The sequence below is a fragment of the Triticum aestivum genome, chromosome 4B, assembly GCF_018294505.1.
Source record: "Triticum aestivum cultivar Chinese Spring chromosome 4B, IWGSC CS RefSeq v2.1, whole genome shotgun sequence".
NCBI lineage: Eukaryota > Viridiplantae > Streptophyta > Magnoliopsida > Poales > Poaceae > Triticum > Triticum aestivum.
This window is the reverse complement of record NC_057804.1, coordinates 390,770,737-390,796,185: the sequence shown is the minus strand read 5'-3', so window position 1 is coordinate 390,796,185 and position 25,449 is coordinate 390,770,737. Positions and strand designations below refer to the sequence as shown.

Below are 25,449 nucleotides of genomic sequence, written 5' to 3'. Positions count from 1 at the left end.
TGCACATTTCGCACTACAGCCAAAAAAGCCCTCGGAAAGTGACAAAGTACTCCCAACTCCTTGCTTTGTGAAATGCTTACAGAGCAGCAAGTCTAAAAATAACGTTGCTCATGTGTAAGGACGCGTGCGTCTGGGAGCTAAACTTTTTCGCTATCAGCTATCGCTTTGCCGTTTCGAAGCGTGGGATGCAGTTTCACTGTCCAAGTTCTTGGTTCTGACAAACACAAGTTGATGACTATTGAATTCGTATGAGAAATATTATTGTCTCTTTTTTTTTTGAAAGATCCAGCAGATGGCTGACTTGTATTGATCAAAAGCAGGGAGATGAGAAATATTATTGTCATAGTCGCTACTGTTGTTGTTTTTCTTTAAACATAGGCGTGAGCTTTGCCTTGTCTATTAATTAAAAAGTTTATTGTTACAAAGACACCCTAGTGTTACTCTCTCAATATAAATTTTCCTAACTTCTTAGCCCCCGCTTTGGTCCAAAGCACGGCCTTCTCTTTAATTAAGCTTAGAAGGATTGGATGTAGAGCGCTCTTGTGACGGAAGACACGGGCATTTCTCTTGCCTGAGACAGACCAAGACTTTCCTACGAGGAATGTTGGCATCTAATAAATTGATCCACCAACCTTTAATATAATATTTTGAGTGCCACAAGAAGGTATCAATGTTTTCGAGGTGTATCCAATCATCGACAAAATTTGAAAGGTAAATGGGAAGCGGTTGTTGTGCAAAAATAGTATACAAAAGTTACACTCATAACTCAGGTTTGGAACCCGCAAAAACAAACTCAGATTTGGAAACTATGCCCATGCAGAGAGAGTAGATTGTTAGTTGAAGCAACATCTAACGATGTGTCTGTATATCGATCTATGCTCCTGCGTGAGCTTGTGGACCTATCTATGGGCATGTAGCTTTGGTTTTTCTTCATGAACCTATTTATGGGCCTCGGATTTATAGATTCTCAAAACACAAGAATATGAAGGGAAAAAAGTCAAAATCCTTCAAAAAACATGTGAAATTTTTTCAATCAATGGGGATGTTTTGCTGATATTCAACTAAGCCGCGGAGAGACTCCTGGGTTTCTAAAAAAAGATGAGTTGAGACTTGGGAGGTTAAAAAGTTGTAACTGTTTTAAATCCTATATAGAATTAGAAAACCACGTGAAGTCGTAATTGGGGGGCCCTCTTTGTTCGCAGGATTCTCAAAATATAGGAATAGAAAAAGCATATGAATTAATTTGAACAATATGTGTATGATGCCACAGAAAAACAAAAGTTATACAAAGAGATTCGAGTGGATAGAAATTTTCCTCCAAAACTATGTGCAAATCAATCCTCGGGAATTTTTCCTATCCCAGGTTTAAATCCTCCACAAATCCTATGAAATTCCTTCGAATCGTAGGTTAAATGGTTTATAGCTAAAACGTTATAGTACATCAGTGAGTAACAAATCGAACGACATCATCCAAGTATCCTCCTAGGGTCCTAGTCTTTTATGACGGCTTTCTTAAGCTTCCGGTGCAAAGAAGATTGATAGACCACTCAACACAAGATGTTGTTATATTCATGGAACATGATTTGGCAAAGGCTAGGAATATGAAACTGGTTTCGTGTCTTTTCGAGCAACTGTCTGGTTTGAAAATTAATTTCAACAAGAGTGAACTGTTCTGTTTTGGGCACGCCAAGGAAGAAATGGAAATTTATAGACAGATGTTTGGTTGTGAGTTGGGGTCTCTTCCATTTAGGTACATGGGAATCTCAATTCATCACCGAAAACTAACCAACACAGAATGGAAGCGCATAGAGGATCAATTTGAGAAGAAACTAAGTAGCTGGAAGGGCACGCTTATGTCTTATGGGGCCGGCTAATTGATAAATTCCTTGCTTAGAAGTATGCCAAAGCTCCTATTGTCCTTCTTTAAGTACATGTCGGGGTATGGAAAAGGTTGGACTTTTATCGATCACGTTTTTTCTAGCAAAGCGATGAGAAACATGTTGGTCAAGTGAGGTGAGATATAATTGTACGCTGAAGGACCAAGGGGGCTTAGAGATTGAAAACCTTGAGGTAAAGAACAGATGCTGCTTAGTAAATGGTTATGCAGGCTTTCTACAAAGGACGAGGGTGTGTGGATACAAATTATTGCGTAACAAGTATTTGCAATCCAAGACCCTCACACAAATAACGGCACAACCGGATGATTCACCTTTTTGGAAGTGGCTGATGCAACCAAAGGTTTCCTTTTTTTAATAGGACCAAATTAATTGTAGGGAACGGCAATACCACTAGGTTTTGGGAAGATACATGGCTAGGAAAGATGCCCACAGTTCATACAATATCCAACCCTCTACAACCCTCTACAGTATTATACAATGTAAAGAGGCTTTCGGAAGTACAATTCTAGGATCGGTTCCTTTAAACATTTAGTTTAGGAGATCCCTGGTGGGAGAGCGATGGAATAGATGGCTACATCTCGTGTGTAGGTTGATGGATGTCAACCTTTCCGATAAGCCAGGTACACTACACTATAAACTGTCTCAGAGGTATTCTCAGTGAAATCAATGTATATAGATTTGGTAAACTCTGGTCCAATCCCAAAGTCACTTCACACTTGGAAAAATAAGGTGCCTTTAAAGATAAAAGTCTTTCTGTGGTTTGTTCACAAGAAAGTGATCTTGACTAAGGATAACTTGGCAAAACGTAGTTGTAAGGGTAGTAAACAGTGTTGGTTTCCGTGATCAAGATGAATCGATCCAACATCTTTTTCTCAAATGCCCACTAGCCAAGCTACTATGGCGCACATTGTGGCCTTTAATGTAAGTCCTCCTAATACCATTGCTATTTATTTGGAACTTGGCTAAGGAAAAATATCATACGAAAACCAACATTCGGTGGAAACCGATGAAAACCATGTGAAAATGATGTTTTGAAGTATCAAAAAAATCTCAAAATATTACGGATGTTAAGAGAGCGATGTTCTATTGCCTTACAAAATTTCAAGTTCAAACACGTTACGAGATATGAGCTATGAAAAAACAAAATCAGCATTGAATAGTGCCAAACAGTAATGTCACTATTCATTCCTAGATTTCTCTTTTCCATAGCTCACATCCTGCAATGTGTTTTAACTTGAAATTTCACATGACAATAGAAGTTCATCCTCTTAACATATTACATTTTTTCAGAATTTTTTGAAACCTTCAAACATGGTTTCCACAAAGTTTTCTTTAAATGTTGGTTTCCGTATGATATTCTCCCCTTGGCTAAATGGGGTAGAGCCTAAAATAGCGGCGCTATTTGAATCGGAGTGTGCGTATTACTTTGGACTATATGGAACTATTAGAATGGCATGATTTTTAGCACATAAAACATCACAATTTTTTTGCAGGTCATTTACAAAGCAACTGGCTGGCTCCGGACTTGGTCGTTAATCAGCCGTGCGAAAATTAAGAAGCACATGGCTTAAGGCTATATGGAACTGACAAAATGAGGTGATTTTTAACAAACAAAACATCACAAAATTTTCTTTTTTTGCAGATCATCTATAGAGCAACTGGCTAGATCCATACATGATCGTTACTCAAGTAAATTATATGGCTTATGGGTGTAACCATTAGGAAACGGTAGCAAGTGAAGCAACCTGGATCGTTATCCAACAATAGGATAGGTGTATAGTCATCTAGTCCTATTTTTGTCGGCAATGTCCTTTTCTTTTCAACGCATTTTGAGTTCTTGTATCGTACCACATACTTGGTCCAACGATAGAGTAGGTGTATAGTCATCTAGTCCTATTTTTGTCGGTTGCGGCAATGTCCTTTTCTTTTCAACTCAAAATCTGAGTTCTTGTATCGTACCACATACTTGGTCCAACGATAGAGTAGGTGTATAGTCATCTAGTCCTATTTTTGTCGGTTGCGGCAATGTCCTTTTCTTTTCAACTCATTTTGAGTTCTTGTATCATAGCACATACTTGGTGGGTTCTTTGGTTAATAATATGGTTGCACGCATCATTTTGATGCAGAGTCCGGGGTAATCCTCCTATAAAAAAAAACACAAGATGTTGTTTTCGCTTCTTGCTTCCAACAGGTGCAATCAATGGATCCTCTTGCACCTTTTATCTACGTTTATTTTATTGCTAATACAATTGTACAATATGTCAATCATAAATTCATGGTAACTTACAGTTACAAGCCTTACCCCTACCTGGCTACTTGTACAACATCGAAGTACAATATGAGAACACAAGGCGTCAATATATTTTTCAGAGGGAACTGAACCATCAATCTTCTGCAAATGCGTCGCAATTTGTCCACATTTCTAGGATCAGCTCATGAAGCGCCAAAAGATGGCACACATGTTTTACTCCCGTGGCCTCGCAAGCCAGAGAGAACTGAGGGCACGCAAACGTGAGAAATAGTCGTGTATTGCAAGGAGAGCTCGAGCAGCTTGCCGTATTGTCAGAATTCTTTGCATTTGATGCAAAGTTTGTTGCCGTAGATTGTCAGCCTAGCACAAATATAACAAGAAAAACTCTTCAGAACTATGAGCATCTAATGTTTCACGGTTTGCTGAAAAGCTGCACCGACTAGGAAGTACCGAGTAACTTATCAACAAAATTAGGTGAATGATTCCTTTCACGTTAGAGGCAATAATAACAAAATTACATGTTTGCAGGACCACAAGGTAGAAGAAGTTTTAAATACCTGGCGAAGGAAATTCTCAAGGGTTCCAAGTTTTCCCATAGCCATAGCCATTTGACCCATGTAGTTTGCCACGTTTCCTGAAGATCCTGATGGACCAAGGGAACCAGCCAACGTTTCAGCCAAAGATTGCTGCAATGCCTCCATTCCTTGTGATAGTGCATCCTCGGCCTGGTGTGAGGATTGCTCGAGGCTGGATAACCCCATCAACTGCTGCTCTGTTAGAGGCTCGAGCTGATTTACAAGGAGCTGAAAATTTACAAGAACATGAGAAATGTTGTAACTTCAGGTATACATGAAAACGAACAACAGAACCTGACATTCAACTAGTCAAAATTATTTGTGCAGTAGGTTTACTTATAGATTGAGTATATAGTTTATGCACCTTTAGAAGTTCAGATGAACGAAAACCCCCAAGCCACAAAAAACACCTTTCAGCAGGTGTTTTCCACATGCCTGAAAGCATATGAAACACATCAGCCTTTGCAGCAGCACCCTTCAGCTTGAATATTTCGTCATAATGTGCCATTATCCCATCTACAATAAGACGGAGGTCACTATCACTTGCATGAGCATTTACTGCAGTCCTCAGCTCATTTATCTGCTTATTTTGCTCCTCTAGCCATCGAGTATATTCTAAATCAAATGTCATCGCTCCTGCAGAAACAAGCTTACCATTTTAGTTGTATTCCTTATGAACACTCGGGAACAATTAAGCATGTTCTGTACTTTTGAGAGAACTTTTAACCAATGATTGATTAGCACAGCGTGAAATGCAGGCGTGAGCAGACAGAGGAAGAACTTACCATTTCCACTCATAGCATGAGTTTGATCCCCAGAGCTAGAAATGAAGATTCCCTACAAACAACATCGAAATAACAGATTTAATGGGAAATCGACTGGACACTGCCAGCATCGGCCAATAGATACTTACTTGCTGTCGAGCTTTCTGGAGTTCTTGTTCTAGGCTTGCAAGTTTCAGCTTACTGCTCTCAAGTTGTTGTACATACGCCTTAAAAATAGTAAGACGCATTAGGATGGCTCTTAACAAATAATGAACCCAAAATTGAAGGCAAATAAGAAGTCGGTAGTTACAATTCAGAGAATATGTATATTGTGCATATACTGTCAGTTATCAAGGATACAAATACATCAAGAAACAAGTTCCTTGGTGATTAGCTGATTGCCAACTATTTGTTTGTATCAAGGGCGCCTTTGGATTATTTACTTATTTGTTTTTGTAACTGAACATGCCTATCAAGAATTTGGCAAAACTCAGTGGTATCAAAAGTGCTAGAGAACTGCTCACATATCATACACCCACTCAACAGCTCATCCATGACATCTCCGCATAACTGCACCACCATGCAGTAACAGCTCCCCAATGTAAATTAATAACACAAAGTTACCTATGTTACACATGGATGGATGCATTGTTATGGTACCTTTTTCCTCAGACGACTTTTTCGTGCTGCCTCGCGATTTTGGGCAAGCCTCCGCAATACCTATGGAATAGCAAATACATTGTGTAAATACCATTTATTAGTAAGGGATAAAAGACATTCTAGAAGAATAGGATATAAAGTACCACCTTTTGGTCCATAGGCCTGTCGGACCTGTCAGACGGTTCAGATGAATTAGAAGGCACGATAGCTCCATTTTGTCCGTTTTCCATCTGCACAACTTGGTTAAGAAAAATAAGAAAATTCTGCTACACTATATATATGGAAAAAAGAGAGGTTGCCATGCAACAGCAAACAAAAGCTAAATTAATAATATCTTATGAATTTCAACTGGCACCAGAACTTAGCAGGCATTTCAGCAAAGAATGACACAATTTGCCGTTTTGTGTGGTTGGTTTTAGAATTTGTTTATTCATCATATGGAATGTAGTAACAACTCGACGAGATTATAGATCATTTATTAGCACGTAATAGCTAATACGGTGTTCATATCCAAAATATAGGGGCCGTGCTTAGTCAGGTATGTGTTAAAAATGCAGGGGATGATAATAAATTATCATGAACAGCCCTTCTATTTGTCAAAAGAAGGGCAAAGTATCCAAGCTATTCACGGATTTCACACTTTAATGTACTCCACACTGAATATTTCCCACCTGACGAAACTGATAGTGCAGCAGCAGTAGTCCTGTTCACTTTTGCAAGTTGATATCTAATTTAAGAAGTGTGTTGTTTCTTTAGGCACTGGAGCAAATGTGTACAACAATCTGCAGAGGGTAACATGGACATGGCAAAAGAAGCATCAAGTATTGGCATCAAAACCATTCAAGTTAAACTTGCGCGCTTCATACAAATGAAGTCTGCCACATCTTTTATCTATTACAGTACCAGTTTTCACCTGTTATTATACTTTTATTACACCACAACTCAGGATAGACACATTACATACATTAATTCCAATTCTCTGCCTAGCTTTCACAAAAGATCAAACCAGGTGCCTAATGGACAGAGAAAAGGAGGTTTACCCTTTGATTCTTATCGTCAGTGTCCACAACTATCGATGTGTCAGTCCTCGAACTGGCATCAGCCATACCGGGGGTTTTCCAGCTCAAAACAACGGGACAACAAATCGCTTTGTTGTCCCTTTACTTGAAGCAGGGTAGTAAGGGCGCCTGTATCCTTTAGGTGTCAGATCACTCCGAGGCCAGAGCCGTCACCTATCCATCACAAGAAAAGCAAACAGATATCCATGCATATTAGCATCGCGCGTAAAGGCTGTCCAGCAGTGACAAATTCAACAGTCTAAGCGCAGACATATCTTACCTTTTCAGAGTCAAATTATCTGTAGGCACGGGATCTGCAGAGAAGCACGCAAGACATAGTGAGCTGCCATGGTGCGGTGAGGAAATTCGAGGTGCCTAGGCACTTTGGCAGATCGTACCTTCCCTTATAGTAGCACAAGTAATTCCAAAAGTAAACAAGTACAGCAGGACAACAGCGGGACGGGAGATAATTCAAGGCAAAGGAAGCGTCAAGTACAGATTTTTGCTAGCTCGTAGCGTCAATAACTAAGCCTAGGCCGGCCGGCCTACCTTCCCCGCACAGCTCAGCCAGCGCCAAAGCAGCGGGAAACACCTAAGAATTCGGAATTAAGTGCCGTCTCCAGCCCGACCTCAAAGCATCTCACGAGCTCCAACCAGCAGCAGCACCACACGCGACAATTGTATGGAATCGGAGGTGGTGCCAAGGAATCAGGCGGGAGAGAGCAGGATTAGGGCTTTCCGCTTACCACGGGGGCAGTGTCTGCGGCAGGGGAGAAGGTCGAAAGGGAGGGAGAGCCCGCTTGGCGTACGGATTTGGAGGAGGCCGGCCGGCGGCCGGCGCCGCAGGAAGCGGAGGAGCAGAAGACGGGGTCGGGACGGCAGCGGAGAGAGAGAAGAAACTGGGGGCGGCCGGGTTGGTCAGAAGGGAGAGAGAGAGAGGGGCGACGATGGGGGGTGGGGTGCGTGCGTGCGCTTCTAGTCAAAGGGCTGAAACACGGCGGCTGACGGGTGGGGTCTGGGCCAACGCCAGCGGTGGGGTTTGGTGAGAAGAGTGGGAGGTCCGCGTTTGGCTTTCCTACCACCTGGGGCTGGGCCGCTCCAGCACGACTCCAATATGGACTTTCTCCGTTTCTACACAGAAAATAAGCCATGAAATCATATGCACGTCGTAAATCGCTGTTTCGGCGTCCGTACAGTTTAGCGTCAGTCGCCTGAAACACATTTTGTGGGTCAGTCGATTTTAGCAGCCGACGGAGGCAAGGAAGAAGGCGCCGGCGAGCCAGAAAAGCTCTCTGGATCTATCTTAGTGTGACAGGTGACCCCGGTATTTATAGAATTCCATATGATCCCATTATCTATCTTAAAGGTGTGGGCGCTGCAAGTTTGCTGGAAAAAACTTGTCGTCGCCGGGGTTAAAGGGATGGCCGGGGACGGCACCAGCATGACGGCGGGCGGCAGTTGTCAGGAGGGCGGGGCAGCAGCAGCACGCGGTTGGGCCGGACAAGAGATTGGGCTGGAGGTTGAAGAAAGTGATCCGACCGTTCACTTTTTATCCAATGACTTAAAACAAAACCCAAAATTCCTTTTCGGGCGACTGTCATCCAGCCGGTCCATTTGAGAAAAGAGAATTATTGTTTGCCTGAATTTTCTTTTACAAATGCTATTGTACATGTGTCAAAACTTTCATGACTCGTAACAAAAGCCCTCTGCGTCATTTTCCCTCTCTAGGGAACTAAAGAGTTTTATTCATATGAAACCGCTCTGCCACTACCTGCCATCAGGCTTGTGACCAGAAACCCGGAGGGAGTCTATCCAACATCCCGTCATCTTCAGAGAGCAAGTTTGCTTTTCACATAGGTGGGCCGAAACATTAGCATATCTTCTTAGAACATCTATACAACCGGACGCCTTAAACCCTCATTATAAGTTCAGGTGGACGGTCCGGTCACCGACCAATAAAAAAATATGACCTAGTCGAGCTCCTCATATCGGCCCCAAACCCCCGGTTTGACTGGTACCCCTTATATCCAACCTAAATCTGGGGCGAATTTGGGGAGGCTCGAGCGCCACACCGGACCAGACAGGCCGACCCTACCCCAAATTGCATCAACCCCCTCCCCCCCCCCCGACCTAGGCGATTCAACTTGTTCCTCACCTCTCTTCTCCCTCCTCTGCGTCAGCCCTCCCCTAGCTCCATCGCCACCCTTGCTTTGTCGCCGTATTGAGCTCTCAGAGCCGCCAACACCACCACAACAGTGCTCCCACCCGTTCTCGCCACCACAAACATCATCGCCGACCCGGATGTCACTGTGGTACGTCCGACAACTCTTGTGACTCACAAGTATAGGGGATCGCAACAGTCTTCGAGGGAAGTATTTCAAATACAGTTATTGATTCAACACAAGGGAAGCCAAAAAATACTTGTAAGCCTTGGCAGTTGAGTTGGCAATTCAAGCACACCCAAGAATCACTTCCTTATAGCAATTTATTAGTAGCACAATAATATGATAATAATGATAGCAATAGTAACAGAGTAACATCAGTGGCAATAGTATTAAAGCGTAGGCATGTAATAGCGATGGATATTTAGATGAGGTTCAGTGTGTAACAGTCACAAGCTAGAGCGATACATAATAGCTCCAATTCATCAATCATATGTTGGCATGTTGTGTATAATCATGCGTGCTTGCAATAACTTGCATGACATCTTTTGTACTACCCTCCCGTGGCAGCGGGGTCCTAATGAAAACTAGTAATTAAGGTGCTTCTTTTAATAGAGAACCGGAACAAAGCATTAACACATAGTGAGTACATGAACTCCTCAAATTACAGTCATCCCAGGAGAGTATCCCAATTATTGTCACCTTGGGGTCTATGGTTCAGAACAATAATAGATGCATACAATTTGTAGGTAAGATCAACATCTCAAATATATTCATGAAAAACATAAGTGTTCAGATCTGAAATCATGGCACTCGGGCCCTAGTGACAAGCATTAAGCATATCAAAGTCATATCAACATCAATCTCAGAACATAGTTGATAGTAGGGATCAAGCCCTAACAAATTGACTCAGTTACATAAGAAATCTCATCCATCTCCATCTACCTCCACTATGCCTACCATGGAATTACCCACTCCCAGTGATGAGCTTCATGAAACTATTGGCGGAGAAGGGTTGGTGATGATGATGGCAATGAATCCCTCTCTCCGGAGCCCCGAATGGACTCTACATTAGGGCTCTCGATGAAGAACTGAGGTGGCGGCAGCTCCATATCATAAAACACAATTGAACTTTCTCCTTGATTTTTTTTCTCGAGAAGACGGTACTTATAGGCTTGGAATTAGGTCAAACGGGGGTCTGTTGGGTCCACAAGTCATCAAGGCGTGCCTGGGGGTAGGCGTGTTGGGGATCGTTGCAGAAAATAATTTTTTTTCTACGCATCACCAAGATCAGTCTATGGAGTCATCTAGCAACGAGAGAGGGGAGTGCATCTACATACCCTTGTAGATCGCGAGCGGAAGCGTTCAAGAGAACGGGGTTGATGGAGTTGTACTCGTCGTGATCCAAATCACCGATGATCCTAGCGCCGAACAGACGGCACCTCCGCGTTCAACACACGTACGGAGTGGTGACGTCTCCTCCTTCTTGATCCAGCAAGGGGAAAGGAGAGTTTGAGGAAGAGAGCTCCAACAGCAGCACGACGGCGTGGTGGTGATGGAGTGGCAGTACTCCGACAGGGCTTCGCCAAGCTCTTAATCGGAGGAGGAGAGGTGTTGGGGAGGGGAGGGGCTGCGCCTTGGATGTGTTGTGCAGCCCTCCCCTCGCCCCTCTATTTATAGGGGAAGGGGGGAGGGGGCCGGCCCCCTCTAGATGAGATCTAGAGGGGGGCGGCCAAGGGGAGGGGGCTTGCCCCCCAAGCAAGGGGGGCGCCCCCACTAGGGTTTCCCCCCAACCCTAGGCGCATGGGCCCAAGGGGGGATGCGCCCAGCCATCCAAGGGCTGGTTCCCTTTCCTCCACGGCCCATGAGGCCCTCCGAGAGAGGTGGCCCCTCCCGGTGGACCCCCGGAACCCCTCCGGTGTCCCCGGTACAATATCGATATGCCCCCGAACTTTTCCGGTGACCATATGACAACTTCCCATATATAAATCTTCACCTCCGGACCATTCCGGAACTCCTCGTGACGTCCGGGATCTCATCCTGGACTCCGAACAACATTCGGTAATCACATACAAGTCTTCCTAATAACCCTAGCGTCATCGAACCTTAAGTGTGTAGACCCTACGGGTTCGGGAATCACGCAGACATGACCGAGACCACTCTCCGGCCAATAACCAACAATGGGATCTGGATACCCATGTTGGCTCCCACATGTTCCATGATGATCTCATCAGATGAACCACGATGTCAAGGATTCAAGTAATCCCGTATGCAATTCTCTTTGTCAACCGGTACGTTACTTGCCCGAGATTCGATCGTCGGTATCCCAATACCTCGTTCAATCTCGTTACCGGCAAGTCAATTTACTCGTTCCATAATGCATGATCCCGTGACCAACCACTTGGTCACATTGAGCTCATTATGATGATGCATTACCGAGTTGTAAGTGCATCTAGTGCCCCTTAGTGATTTTGGTGTATTGAAGACTTATAGGTTAAGGGACTAATGCGTTTGTGAGTGTACACAGGTCTATAAGTCTATGAGGAGTTTGATATTTACAGAGAAAGTCGACCCCTAAAAATGAAGTTCTTCAACTGAAGACTTTGATATTCTGAAGACTTTCTGAAGACTTTGAAAGTGAAGAAATTGGTGTGACCTTGAAGACTTGGTATTCATTTGTGGAACATGAAGCATGAAGACTTTTGTTTTCGTAGTTTCATTTTCTCTTTCTTGAGTCATAGGAAACAGCGTACTGTTAAAGGGGGTCGAGGAAATACTAAGGAAAAATTTCCATGTGATGCTCAACTCAAAATCCTACACCTACCAATCCCTTCGAGTGAAGCCTTTGGAAATCTCATACAGTTCAGTCACTTTCTTCAGTGACAGAGACGAAGTTCTTCTGGTCGCTGATGAATTTGTTCTGACTGAGGAGTTAGGAATTCGCCAGTGCGAATTACCTACACAGTGAGGAACATGATAGCCCTGAGGAATTTGAGAGTCAAATTTCCGACCGTTGCTGTGCTGCGCGCCAGCTGTCCCAAAATATCTTATCCACCTAACGGTCATATCATTGAGGGGCATTTATGTCTTATCATGTCGGGCTGCTCCCTAGGCTATAAATAGCCGCCCCCTACAACCACTAGCTGGTTGGCTGCTCCGAGAGAACTTGACACTTGTCATTTGAGAGCAACCCATCCTCCGAGGACTTTGAGCGAAAATCATCAAGTGAGGAAAATCCCAAACCCAAACACCTACAAACCCCAAAGTGATTGAGCATCACTGAAGAAATTGATCCTGCGTGGATCCGACGCTTGTTACCTTTGAAGACTGTGCTTCTTCCAGACGGTTAGGCGTCAAGGTCTAGAGCATCCAAGAGGAATTGTGGATCGCCGAGTGACCAAGTCTGTGAAGGTTTGGAAGTCGCCTGAAGACTTACCACGAGTGATTGGACGGGATCTGTGTGATCTTAGTTCAAGGAGAATACGGTGAGGACTGGGTGTCCTGAGCTGCGTGCTCAGAGACTGGGTGTCCGGGACTGCGTGTCCTCGAGTTTAAATACTCAGCCGCTCCAACCAGACGTACAACTGAGACAGCAGTTGGAACTGGTCTACCAAATCATTGTCTTCACCAACCTACTGGTTCTATTTCCTCAACCCTTTCATTTCCTCATTACTGTGTTGAGTGTTTGTTCATATCTGTGTTTGAAGACTTTGACTGAAGACTTTCTCAATTTCCTCAGTTCAATTTCTTCAGTCTGTTTGTCTTCATCTTGTGTTATCCTGTGATTACGCTTTCTGTACTCTGTGCTAGTCTTCATTTCATCATGATGACCATGCTTGTATTCTGTTATGCTTACTTCTGAGTACTTATTCCGCTGCTAATAGTTCTTCGCTAAGGAATTTCCTCACCGGCAAATTCCTCAGTGAAGAATTCATAAAAATCGCCTATTCACCCCCCCTCTAGTCGACATAACGCACTTTCAATTGGTATCAGAGCAAGGTACTCCCTTGTTCTGTGTGATTTTGGTTTAACCGCCTGGAGTTTTAGTTATGTCGACCGCAGGTATGATCAAGGTCTCGGCTGGGTGTCCTACCTTTGATGGGACGGACTACCCCTACTGGAAAAACAAGATGCGAATGCATCTCGAGGCAATTGACAACGATCTCTGGTATGTTGTGGAAAATGGTGTTCCCTCTGTTTCACCCTCACTGAACGCTACCGATGTGAAGAGATTCAAGCAACTCGATTCTCAAGCGAAGAATATCATATGTGGCCATCTGAGTAAAGGACAGTATGGAAGAGTGAGTGCTTTGGAAACTGCTAAGCTTATCTGGGATAGGCTGTCCAAAGTGAATGAAGGAGTCTCAACTCAGCGTGACTCTCGAGTTGATGTTCTTCGGAATCTCTTCAACCGCTTCAAAAGACTCGACAATGAAAATGTCCAACAAACCTTCGATCGCCTCACTGACATCTCAAATGAGCTTCAAGCCCTCGGTGCCACTGACATCACTGACCATGAGGTGGTGAAGAAACTGTTGAGATCGCTTGATTCCTCATTTGATACTCTGGGTCTGATGATACAAGAACGGGCTGACTACAAGTCTCTTGATCCTGCCGATATCCTCGAAAGGCTAAATACTCACGAGTTCCAGCTTGCTGAAAAGAGAGATCTCTATGGTTCGAGCTATGGCAAACCACGTGCCCTGAAGGCCAAGGTTGTGTCTGAGTCTGAATGTGAGGACTCTGGTAGTAGCCTTGGTGATCCTGAAGAACTGAGCCAGGAGCTAGCACTGCTCGTGAAGAAATTCCAGAAGTTCTCAAGACGTGGTCGCTTTGGAAAATCCTCAAGAAGCAGTGATTCCTCATCAAGTGACTATAAGAGAAGGCTGTGCCACAAATGCAAGAAACCTGGTCATTATATTCAAGATTGTCCTCAGTGGGAAAAGGAATTGAAGAAGAAGAAATACAAGGATTACAGTTCTGATGATGCGAAGAAGAAGAAGAAATCGTCAAAATCTTCGTCATCAAAATCCTCGAAGTCTTCATCTCACAAGAAGAGCAGCTCCAAGAAGGCTCGGGCATTCATTGGCAAGGAAATGGACTCTGAAGCTGAATCTGAGGAAAATGAGGAAGAGGAGGCGTCTGAAGAATCCGAATCTGGTGTGGCGAGTCTGGCCTTCGCTACTGCTTTCGTTAGCAAGTCCATCTTCAACACTGAAGAAACTGACCCCACCGACAAGCCTGATGAAGATAATGATGACTACGCTCCCACCTATTGCTTCATGGCAAAAGGTGCAAAGGTACTCAAATACACCTCCTCTGAATCTAGTGAAAATGAATCTGATGAGAATCTCAAGCCCAGCTACTCTAAACTTGCAAAGATTGCTGTAAAACAACAAAGGGCTTTTGAAAAGGTTCAAAACATGCTAGACAAAAGTGATGATATGTTGGGTGAAGAAATGGATCGCACTAAAGCCCTGACTGAAAATCTTCAGAGACTTCAGTCTAGGTTTGATAACCTTCAAAGTCATCATAACACTCTCTTATCTGATCATGAGAAACTTTCTTATGAATTTCTTCAAAGAAAGCAAGATCTTGAGAAGCTAAGAGTGAGTTATGAAGATCTTCAGAAGGAGCGCGATTCATTACTTGCTCAACAAATCAGCACTTCTCAGGAAGAATTTGTTCCTCCATGCTTAAAGTGCATTGAACGTGAATCTGCTAATTCTTCACCTGAATGTTCAAATGCTTCAACTGTTACAAATTCTTCACCTGCCTCTGCTATCACTAATTCCTCATCTGAGGACATTGCTAGTATCACTGACGATGCAGGGCTGAAGGAACTGTACACGACAGGCATGTACAAAAGCCTCAAAGGGCATCAGATTCTTTGTGATGTGCTCAAAAAGCAGATCCTCAACAGAAACCCTAGGAAAGAGGGTATTGCCTTTGAGAGGAAACTTAATGCTGATGGAACATATTGGAAGCCTGAGCAGTACCCCAAAACCTCATGGGTTGCTGCAAAGGGACCTCCAGTTGATCCATCCATGTTATCTGGCTTTACATGTGAATCTCCTCATTCTTCTGATGAGTCATTTGACTCCAACTATAAACTGTTCAAAAATCAGAATGGTGAAGTATTTGCTAGATATGTTGGGACTAACTGCAGGAACGGTTCCCCTATGAAGAAAATCTGGGTTCCCAAAAGTTATGTTGAAAGTCTTCAGGTGAATGTCCTCATGACACCACCTGTGAAGAATAGGAACCCCAGAACAAACTCTTCATATGGACCTAATTCTTCATATGGATCCAAGTCCTCATATGGACCAAATTCCTCACGTGGATCAAATTCCTCAAATGGATCAAAGTCCTCATATGACTATCATCGTGCTAACAACTCTGTTTCGCAGGGTAGAGCTAAGGGCTACGAATATGCACATTATTCTTCAAATCATTATGTTCATAAGTCCTCGAAGAATTTCTCTGCTTATTCATATGCTTACCCTAACCCCTCTTATGTGAAACGAAATGGTTTGGCTTCTATGCCACCATTCTCGTATGGTGCTCGCAGAGTGATGAACTCTTTGCCACCCCTTCAGATGTGGGTGGTGAAGAAAAAGAACTAATCTCTTCTGCAGGGTCAGGTCTCCAGACGTGCCTTAACGTCTGAAGAATTTGCTGGGGACCTGACAAAATTGCCTGAAAGGACGCAGGCTAACCATGATGAAATGAACTTTCATTTCACACGTCCTCATACTGCTATATCTGTTTACCGCTTGATGAAATTCATCTGATGAACTTAATATCATATTCTTCACTGATGAAGCATATGAGATTGTAAGTTACACTAATTCATCTGCAGGATGATCAACCCAAAACCACTGAATGGGTCCTCGATAGTGGATGTACAAATCACATGACTGGTGACAAGAATCTTTTGATGGATGCTCCTTTATCACCGTCACATCTGAAGCATATCATCTTTGCTGACAAAGGCAAAAGTCAGGTATTGGGTCTTGGTAAGGTTGCGATCTCTAAGGATAAACACATGGACAAAGTCATGCTTGTTGAGTCCTTAGGATACAACCTCATGTCAGTCTCAATGCTTTGTGATCTTGATATGGTTGTTGTCTTTGGCAAGTATCGCTGTGTTGTGATTATGGAAGCTGACAATTCCAAAGTCTTCGAAGGCTTTAGGAGAGGAGATTTGTATATTGTTGATTTCTCTACAGGACCACAACCAGCCGTGTGCCTACTTGCAAAAGCTTCAGAAGGCTGGCTATGGCATCGACGACTTGGTCACGCAGGCATGAGGAATTTGCACACGCTTGCGAAGAAGAAGCATGTCATTGGCATTGAGAATGTCAAATTCCTCAAGGATCACTTATGCGGAGCCTGTGAAGCTGGAAAAATGACCAAGGCCAAGCATCCAGCGAAGACTATCATGACCACTACTCGTCCATTCGAATTGCTTCACATGGACCTCTTCGGACCTAATCATTACTCAGCAGTCACTAATGCTGCTTCTCTATATGGTTTTGTCATTGTTGATGATTACTCTCGATATACATGGGTACACATTGTTACTTACAAACATGAAGTGCAGGAAGTCTTCAAACGATTTTCCTCGAGGGCTTCAACCAACTTTGGTGTGAAGATCAAGCACATCAGAAGTGACAATGGAACTGAGTTCAAGAATTCCGGTCTTGATGACTATCTTGATGAACTTGGTATTACTCATGAGTTATCTGCTCCTTATACTCCTCAGCAAAATGGCGTCGTGGAGCGCAAGAACAGAACTCTTGTTGAGATGGCTCGCACTATGCTTGATGAATACAAAACGCCTGATCGTTTTTGGATTGATGCAATTGATACTGCGTGCCACATCATCAACAGAGTATATCTTCACAAATTCTTCAAGAAGACGGCCTATGAACTCCTCACTGACAAGAAACCCAATGTGAGTTATTTCAAAGTCTTCGGTGCTAAATGTTGGATTAGAGATCCTCACCACAATTCTAAATTTGCACCGAAAGCACATGAAGGTTTTATGCTTGGTTACGGAAAGGACTCGCACACCTACAGAGTCTTCAACATCGTTCTTCACAAGATTGTTGAAACTGTAGATGTGCGGTTCGATGAAACTAATGGCTCGCAAAGAGAGCACCTACCTTCTGTGTTAGATGAACCAGCACCTGAGGATTCTATCAAGTTCAAGGCAACTGAGGATGTCATTCCTACTGAAGAATTTGCTGAAGAATTCATTCCAGTACGCGAAGAACATCGAGCTGACGCACCTGAAGAAATGCTGAAGACAATGGTGCTGAGGAAAATGATCAAATACCTCGACGTCAACCAGCTCATCCTCGCGTTGCAAAAGAAGTACAAGTTGACAAGATCATCGATGACATTGAAGCGCCAGGTCCTCTCACACGCTCAAAAGCTTCACATTTATCTAACTTTTGTGGGCACTATGCTTTTGTCTCTATCACAGAGCCCACTAAGGTAGATGAAGCATTTTTGGAGCCGGAGTGGATTCAGGCTATGCAAGAAGAATTACATCAGTTCGAGCTCAACAATGTCTGGGAACTGGTCAAACGTCCAGATCCTCACAAGCATAATATCATTGGCACAAAGTGGATCTACCGCAACAAGCAAGATGAAAATGGCCTTGTGGTAAGGAATAAGGCACGACTGGTAGCTCAAGGCTACACACAGGTTGAAGGAATTGATTTCGATGAAACTTTTGCACCTGTTGCTAGACTTGAGGCTATTCGCATATTACTTGCTTATGCTAATCATCATGATATCATCTTATATCAAATGGATGTGAAAAGTGCATTCCTCAATGGTAAGCTTGAGGAAGAAGTATATGTTGCTCAACCCCCAGGTTTTGAAGATCCAAAGAATCCTGACAAAGTCTTCAGACTTAATAAGGCCCTCTATGGCCTCAAGCAAGCCCCTCGGGCGTGGTATGATACATTGAAGGAATTCTTCGTGAAGAATGGCTTCACACCCGGTTCACTCGACCCTACTCTCTTTACTAAATCTTATGATGGTGAACTGTTTGTGTGCCAAATATATGTTGATGATATTATCTTTGGCTGTACTGACCAACGTTATAGTGATGAATTTGCCTATATGATGAGTGAAGAATATCAAATGTCTATGATGGGAGAGTTGAAATTCTTCTTAGGTCTTCAAATTCGTCAACAGCGCAATGGCATATTCATATCTCAGGAGAAATACCTCAAAGATGTACTGAGGAAATTCGGCATGCAAGATTGCAAAGGCGTCAAAATTCCTATGCCCACAAAAGGCCATCTATGCACTGATGAAAATGGTATTGACTTCGATCACAAGGTATACCGCTCCATGATTGGTTCTTTATTGTACTTATGTGCATCTAGGCCAGATATAATGCTTAGTGTTTGCATGTGTGCCCGATTTCAAGCTGCACCGAAGGAATCACACCATAAGGCTGTGAAGCATATTCTTCGATATCTAGCTCACACACCAACACTAGGATTATGGTACCCCAAGGGCTCTGTTTTTGATCTCATTGGATATTCTGACTCTGACTATGCTGGTGATCGTGTGGACCGCAAGTCAACTTCTGGCACTTGTCATTTCCTCGGACGATCTTTGGTCTGTTGGTCCTCGAAGAAACAGAACTGCGTATCACTGTCTACTGCGGAAGCTGAATACATTGCTGCTGGCTCTTGCTGTGCTCAACTGCTTTGGATGAAGCAAACACTCAAGGACTATGGCGTCAACGTGAAGAATGTGCCTCTCCTCTGCGACAATGAGAGTGCCATCAAGATTGCTCACAACCCAGTTCAGCACTCGAAGACAAAGCACATTCAGATTCGTCATCATTTTCTTCGTGATCATGTGTTGAAGGGCGACATCTCCATCGAGCACGTGAAGACTGAAGAACAGCTAGCTGATATCTTCACTAAGCCCTTGGATGAGAAGAGATTTAGCAAGTTGCGGTGTGAGCTAAATATCTTAGAATCTTCGAATGTTCTTTGAAAAGGACACACATCCTAACACTTATGCAAAATTGATGACTTAGATGTGCAACACATGAAGAAACGTTTTTCTTCAATCAATGAAGAATAACACTCTAAGTGTGAAGAAATTAATGAAGAATTTGATTCTCAGAACCCTACGACAATTGTACGCGGTGTCTGAAATCATCATTCTTATACGGTGGGTCACGCCACCACAAAAAGTTGAAAATCTTCAATTTGAGTTTTTTCCTCAGTTTTGAAATTCTTCAGTTTTTTTAATTCTTCAACTTTGCAAAATCTTCATTGTTTCCTTTGTTTTTCTTCATTGGCTATATATATATATATATATATATATATATATATATATATATATATATATATATGAGTTTACGTCCTCTACAGCATTCACTTATAGCTATTTCTTCAAGTTGTTTTTTTGCTAAGTGAATGTGATCGGACCCTTCCCCCTCTATGCTATACTCAATCCAATCTATTCACAAATTCTTCATGTGCATTCTATTTGAAACTCGTTCAAAATCTTCATTGTGTCCTTGGCAGCTGAAGAAATTGCGAACGAAACTTTAAAGCAAATCTTATCCTAATTTTCGGTTTTTGCCGCTCAAATCGTTCCACATCCCACGATGCATTATTCTATTCACCCACGATCGTACACGATCTCCACTACACAGTACGTGGGTGACACATGTCGCGTGAAGGAGAAAGGGCAGGGGCACATTCGTCCCAAAATCTTTGGGCGAACAGTTTTTCACCATGTCTATAAATACCCCTCTCTCCTTCCTCACTCCATTGACTCCGCTCGACCTCTCTCTCCCGCTCGAGCTCCTCAAACCCTAGCGCCACCGCTACTCCATCGTCGCCGATGAGGAAGAGCTTCGCTGCCTCGACCTCGTCGCCGTCGTACTCACGCCGACCGCGGAAATCTTCACTCCACCGCCGCCGTAGCTGTCTTCCTCCGCCGAGTTAGGGCAAGGAAGATCTAACCTGACGAACTTCCCATCTATTCGTCTCAGATCGTCGTGTTCTTCATTTCGGGTAATTAAAAGTTACTTTTATTACTCGCGTTGATTCTCAAGCTTTCCTGAAAATCTTGAAAGGTGTTTATTCTTCAAATCTTCACACATATGAACACCACACACATCATAAGATCTTGAATTGTTTCTCTAAGCAATCATTTTCTTCAAGATTCCCTAATTGTGTGGGTCTTCGATCTGTACAACTCTGGAACCTAAGACAAGAACGCTTAGTGAAATTCCTCAAGGTTCATCTGGTCAAATTCCTCAAAACTTGTTCTTTTCGAAAAACCTTCTCAGAACGCATATGACCTCTCCAAATTCCTCGCACCTGTACTCTGTTCACAGGTACTCATGTCCGCTGCTGAATCACTAGGTTCTCATCAACTTAACTCATTTGCAGCGTTCCTCGAAGAAAAATTGCATACTTCTTCAGAGAACTCATTTGTTCAAATTCCTCAACTGAAGAATATGGCAGACGGTAAGAAGCCACAGAAAGGAGGAAAGAAACCTGAGGTTATGACTGCATTTGAAATCCCTGATGAAATTTATGCTGACTATTGCACACATGATGAAGCAAAATATGGCAAAGAAAACAAAAATCAGCGCAAGGTGCGCATTCAGAAGATTGAACGGAGATGGGCAAGGGAATGGAGGGAATACAGATATGTGACTCCAAAGTACATGAAGAAATTAGCCCTCAATCCTCCATGCCCAAGAGCTCCGTTGGCACCTGGCCAAGTAGCTGACCCCACAAGCATCAAACGTGGTGAGGACTTTCCTGAAGAATGGGCTAAGCGCCAAGCCAAATTGGCAAGACAAGCCAAGGAGGCAGTGAAGAAATTCAATGAGGATTCTGCCACTGCTACTGCTACTGAGGCCTCGGTCAAACCGAGGAAATCCATGCCAAAGAAGCCTGCTCGTAAGCCAAGTGCTTCACCAATAGCACCCTCACGGCCAAGTTCCTCAGCAGCGCCCTCACGGCAAATTCCTCACACTACAACTGCTCCTTCAAAGTCCTCAGCTCCTATGCATCTAACTACATGTCAAAGGACTGCTGGTTTCTCGATTGCCTCTGGTGTATCAGCAAGTTCCTCTGCTGCACCAAAGTCATCATCTGGCCCGACTTGCTGAAGACCAAAGCAACAGCTGGACGAGGTCCTCGGCCAAGTCCAAAGAAGAAATAGGTCGCATTCCATGTGCCCTCTGATGATGAAGCTTCTGATGATGAACTCGCAGAAATCATCAGAGACAGACAGGTGAAGACCGCTAGAGCCAAAGGCACATCTGCACCACTGCTGTTGGATCCAAGGAAAATCCTCGATTATATTAACCTCTGGCACAAGGATCCAAACACCCCCATGCCTGATTTTCATCTGACCGCTGGTCAAAGTCACATGATGACCCATTTCATCACTGAAGAGAAATGGAAGTTCGAAAAAGCAAGAGAAATTAAGAAAGCTCAATACAGAAAGGAGAAGCTCCTGAAGAAAAACGTTGTCAGAATGACACCTGAGGAACTTCTCCAGGCTCAGTCTGAAATTCAAGCCCTCAGCAAGGATTTTGATGCCTACTATGCTGATTGGCAAGGAGCCAAAGTCAGATTCGTCAACCTGACGAAGAAATTCACCAATGTTGCTGCTCCAACGCAACATGAAATTCCTCAGGCTGAAGTCTCAGCTCAGCCGACTGAAGAACATGCCAGCACCGCTGATGAAGTTCAGGCTGCTGATGAAAATGCTAGTTCCAGGGCTGATGATCCCATTCCAGCCGCTGAAGAAATTGCCAGGGCATCCACTAGTGGTGCGCCTGAAGAAACTGAAGAAGTCAGGGCAACTGCATCAGTTGCGCCTGAAGAAAATCAACCAGATTCCTCAGCTCCATCTGCACCTACACCAACTCCAATTCTTCCATGTGCATTTGATGTGAAGAAGACCAAGGCTGCAGAGCGAGCTGCAGTGAAGAAAAGGAAGGCATCAGCTGTGTCAAATTCTTCGGCTGCGAAGAAAATGAAGCCAATGACCAGCTCACTCGAAAATCCAATTGATGCTGTTCCGATTTCCTCCATGCCATCAAAGGACCTTGTTCCTTTTGGAGAAGACTATGAGATCCCAATCGGATCTGATGAAGAACATCATTCTGCTGCTTCGTCAGAGCAGATTGATGAAGAAATTGAAGTGGACGCAATCCCTTCAACGCCAGTCATTTCCTCACCTATGCCTCAGTTCACAGCTGAAGAGGCTGGTGTTGAGGAAATTGAAGATGAAGATGTGGATATTGGGTGCACCACACCTGTGATGAATGATGACTTTTGGGAAAGTCAGCATCCCAATACTCCTCTCTTCACCCCGCTCCAACAGATTCCTCAGTCCCCTGCACCAACAGTTCAAATGGGCTCTGAAGAAACTCAACCCACTCTCTCTGTGCATGAAGAAATTCCAGCCACTAGTGCTGATGAACCTGCTGCTGCTGATCCTCAGACTGCACCTGTTGAGGAACAAGAAATTCCTCAGCCTGAAGAACCTGAGCTCGCGATTCCTGAGGTGGTGATGCAACTCACTGACACCCCTCTGCCAAAGCAAAAGAATCCGTTCTCAAGCAAACAGAAGTTCAAGGCTGAAGATTTCTTTGCCGAGCATGTATTCTTCACTGATTATAATCCATATGATTCTGCTCGCATAAGGAAGAGGCGTTTCTGGACTGCCAGCCAAGCCAATTTCTATTCCTCAGTGCTCTTCAACAAAGACAAAGTCTTCGATCATGCACATATTCCTCATGTGGACATGGAGTCTCTGCCCGGCTTTGAGCCAGTCCTCAGTGTTCTTCACGACGCAGGACTTCTAAATTTCTGCATTGATATCTGTGACTGGAATGAAGAACTCATTCTTCAATTCTATGCAACTCTGCACATCACCGGAGACGCTGAAGACGTGAACTCATGGGTATTAGACTGGATGTCTGAAAATACTCACTACAAGGCACCTGCAACTGAATTGCTTCGTGCTCTACCACTCAGTCCTCCACTTGATGATGCTCGTTGTATCTACAATGAACCAGAACTTTCAAATCACTATATGCAAGTGCTGATGAAGCCATTGAAGCCAAGGCAGGCCCCACGAACCAAATTCCTCGTCAAGGAATTACTCTATGTGCCTCGGACTGTCTATCGAATTCTGACGAAGACAATGAGTCCCATCAAAGGCCACGACTCAAATGATGAAGAAGTCGTTGGCATCATGAAGAATATGCTTTTCAACATCATTCATGGCGTTCCCATCAACTTCCATGATTTCTTCATGAGGACTCTGGCCAATATTGCTATGTCACCATTCGAGCTGAAGCCCTATGCTCCTTGGATTATGAGATTCATCAGGGCAAGATCTTCACTGAATTACAAAGCTGACACTCTGAACCACGGTAGCTACTTGCCTCCCATTGAAGTCCTCAAACGGACAGTTTCATCAGCTGATGATAAAGGCAAGGCCGCTGCTGTGATCGATGAAGGCATTCGTCCATTGGATGGTCAATTTCGCAAGGCTGCATCTTACTCTACCAATGACGATTCTGCCACACATGACTCTGCCGCAAATACCTCAGCCAAGCAAAATCCTCAAGCCACAGCACCCAGGGTGATGACTGACCGTGAGTTACTCCTCAGTCTTCATCAGAAGGTTGATCGCAATCATAAATGGGTCAAGCGTCAGTTTGGTTCAATTCTTCACAACATGACCTCAACACACAATGCAGTGAAGAAAACCAATACTACCTCCATGAAACCTTCAACCGTACCTGGGCTGTTCTCTCTCATGTCTACAGCGCTGCAGATCTGAAGAATATGGGTCTCAAGGAAGAATTTGACTGGTCTGCACCTCCACCGAAGAAATTCAAGAAGGTCAAAGTTCCTTCCTTGGTGGCCAGCTCTTATTCTTCATCGCGTGACACTGATGAGTATGAAGATTTGGACGACACTGCGGCAGGCCCTGCTACAACAAACAACCCCGACAACGCTGGCGCTCCTCCATCGACTTGAAATTCTTCAGGGGCGTTAGTCCTCAGTTTCAATCCTTTTGGTCATTTGATGACAAAGGGGGAGAAATCTGAGTTAGTCTTCAAGCGGGTCTATATTAAGGGCATTTTTTAAGTTACAACTCTCGTTCTTCTGAAACTTTTATTTGGATCGAGTTGTAATCTTAAACCCGATGGTGCGCTGATACTTTTGTTGCATTATGCTTCTGCATGCTTATTTCCTCGTTAATGACATTGCACGCATGCTGAATCTCATCAGGCACCATATTTCATCATGCATTTCAAATTCTTCATATTATATATCAAATGCGTGTATGAATTACAAGATATAGGGGGAGATCTCCATGATTCAACTCTTCAAATGTGCAATGCCTCAAAAGCAAATTCCTCACTATGCACATCTTCAGGGGGAGTTCTTCTATATCTTGCAATCAAATTCCTCAATATCAGTATATACACTTCATATATTTATCCCCGTTGAAAACTTAACCTATGTTGTCATCAATCACCAAAAAGGGGGAGATTGTAAGTGCATCTAGTGCCCCTTAGTGATTTTGGTGTATTGAAGACTTATAGGTTAAGGGACTAATGCGTTTGTGAGTGTACACAGGTCTATAAGTCTATGAGGAGTTTGATATTTACAGAGAAAGTCGACCCCTAAAATGAAGTTCTTCAACTGAAGACTTTGATATTCTGAAGACTTTCTGAAGACTTTGAAAGTGAAGAAATTGGTGTGACCTTGAAGACTTGGTATTCATTTGTGGAACATGAAGCGTGAAGACTTTTGTTTTCGTAGTTTCATTTTCTCTTTCTTGAGTCATAGGAAACACCGTACTGTTAAAGGGGGTCGAGGAAATACTAAGGAAAAATTTCCATGTGATGCTCAACTCAAAATCCTACACCTACCAATCCCTTCGAGTGAAGCCTTTGGAAATCTCATACAGTTCAGTCACTTTCTTCAGTGACAGAGATGAAGTTCTTCTGGTCGCTGTTGAATTTGTTCTGACT

General features: G+C 43.6%; 1 protein-coding gene across 3 annotated transcripts; it reads right to left on the bottom strand.

The window, feature by feature from the left end:
- Positions 1 to 4,076: 4,076 nt before the first annotated feature.
- Positions 4,077 to 8,156, bottom strand: LOC123092295 (transcription factor TGA2.2). Of its 3 annotated transcripts, XM_044514022.1 has the most exons (11): positions 7,953 to 8,150; positions 7,487 to 7,520; positions 7,189 to 7,380; positions 6,820 to 6,930; positions 6,295 to 6,378; positions 6,149 to 6,208; positions 5,638 to 5,715; positions 5,510 to 5,561; positions 5,089 to 5,360; positions 4,707 to 4,952; positions 4,077 to 4,509 (listed from the first exon to the last, which is right to left on the bottom strand). In XM_044514022.1, the coding sequence occupies exons 5-11, from the start codon at positions 6,376 to 6,378 to the stop codon at positions 4,363 to 4,365; spliced, it is 939 nt and encodes a 312-aa protein (XP_044369957.1). In that variant the 5' UTR covers positions 6,820 to 6,930; positions 7,189 to 7,380; positions 7,487 to 7,520; positions 7,953 to 8,150; the 3' UTR covers positions 4,077 to 4,362. The 3 variants fall into 3 exon arrangements, with proteins under 3 accessions (XP_044369957.1, XP_044369955.1, XP_044369956.1); XM_044514020.1 differs by lacking the exon at positions 6,820 to 6,930 and having other exon boundaries at positions 7,953 to 8,156; XM_044514021.1 differs by lacking the exon at positions 6,820 to 6,930 and having other exon boundaries at positions 7,605 to 8,148.
- Positions 8,157 to 25,449: the final 17,293 nt, after the last annotated feature.

Coding starts and splice junctions, on each gene's coding strand:
- LOC123092295 (XM_044514020.1), bottom strand. CDS start 7,254: ATGGCTGATGCCAGTTCGAGGACTGACACATCGATAGTTGTGGACACT. Junction 6,209..6,294: donor ACAGGCCTATGGACCAAAAG/GTGGTACTTTAT, acceptor GCTATTCCATAG/GTATTGCGGAGGCTTGCCCA. Junction 5,562..5,637: donor TCCAGAAAGCTCGACAGCAA/GTAAGTATCTAT, acceptor TGTTGTTTGTAG/GGAATCTTCATTTCTAGCTC.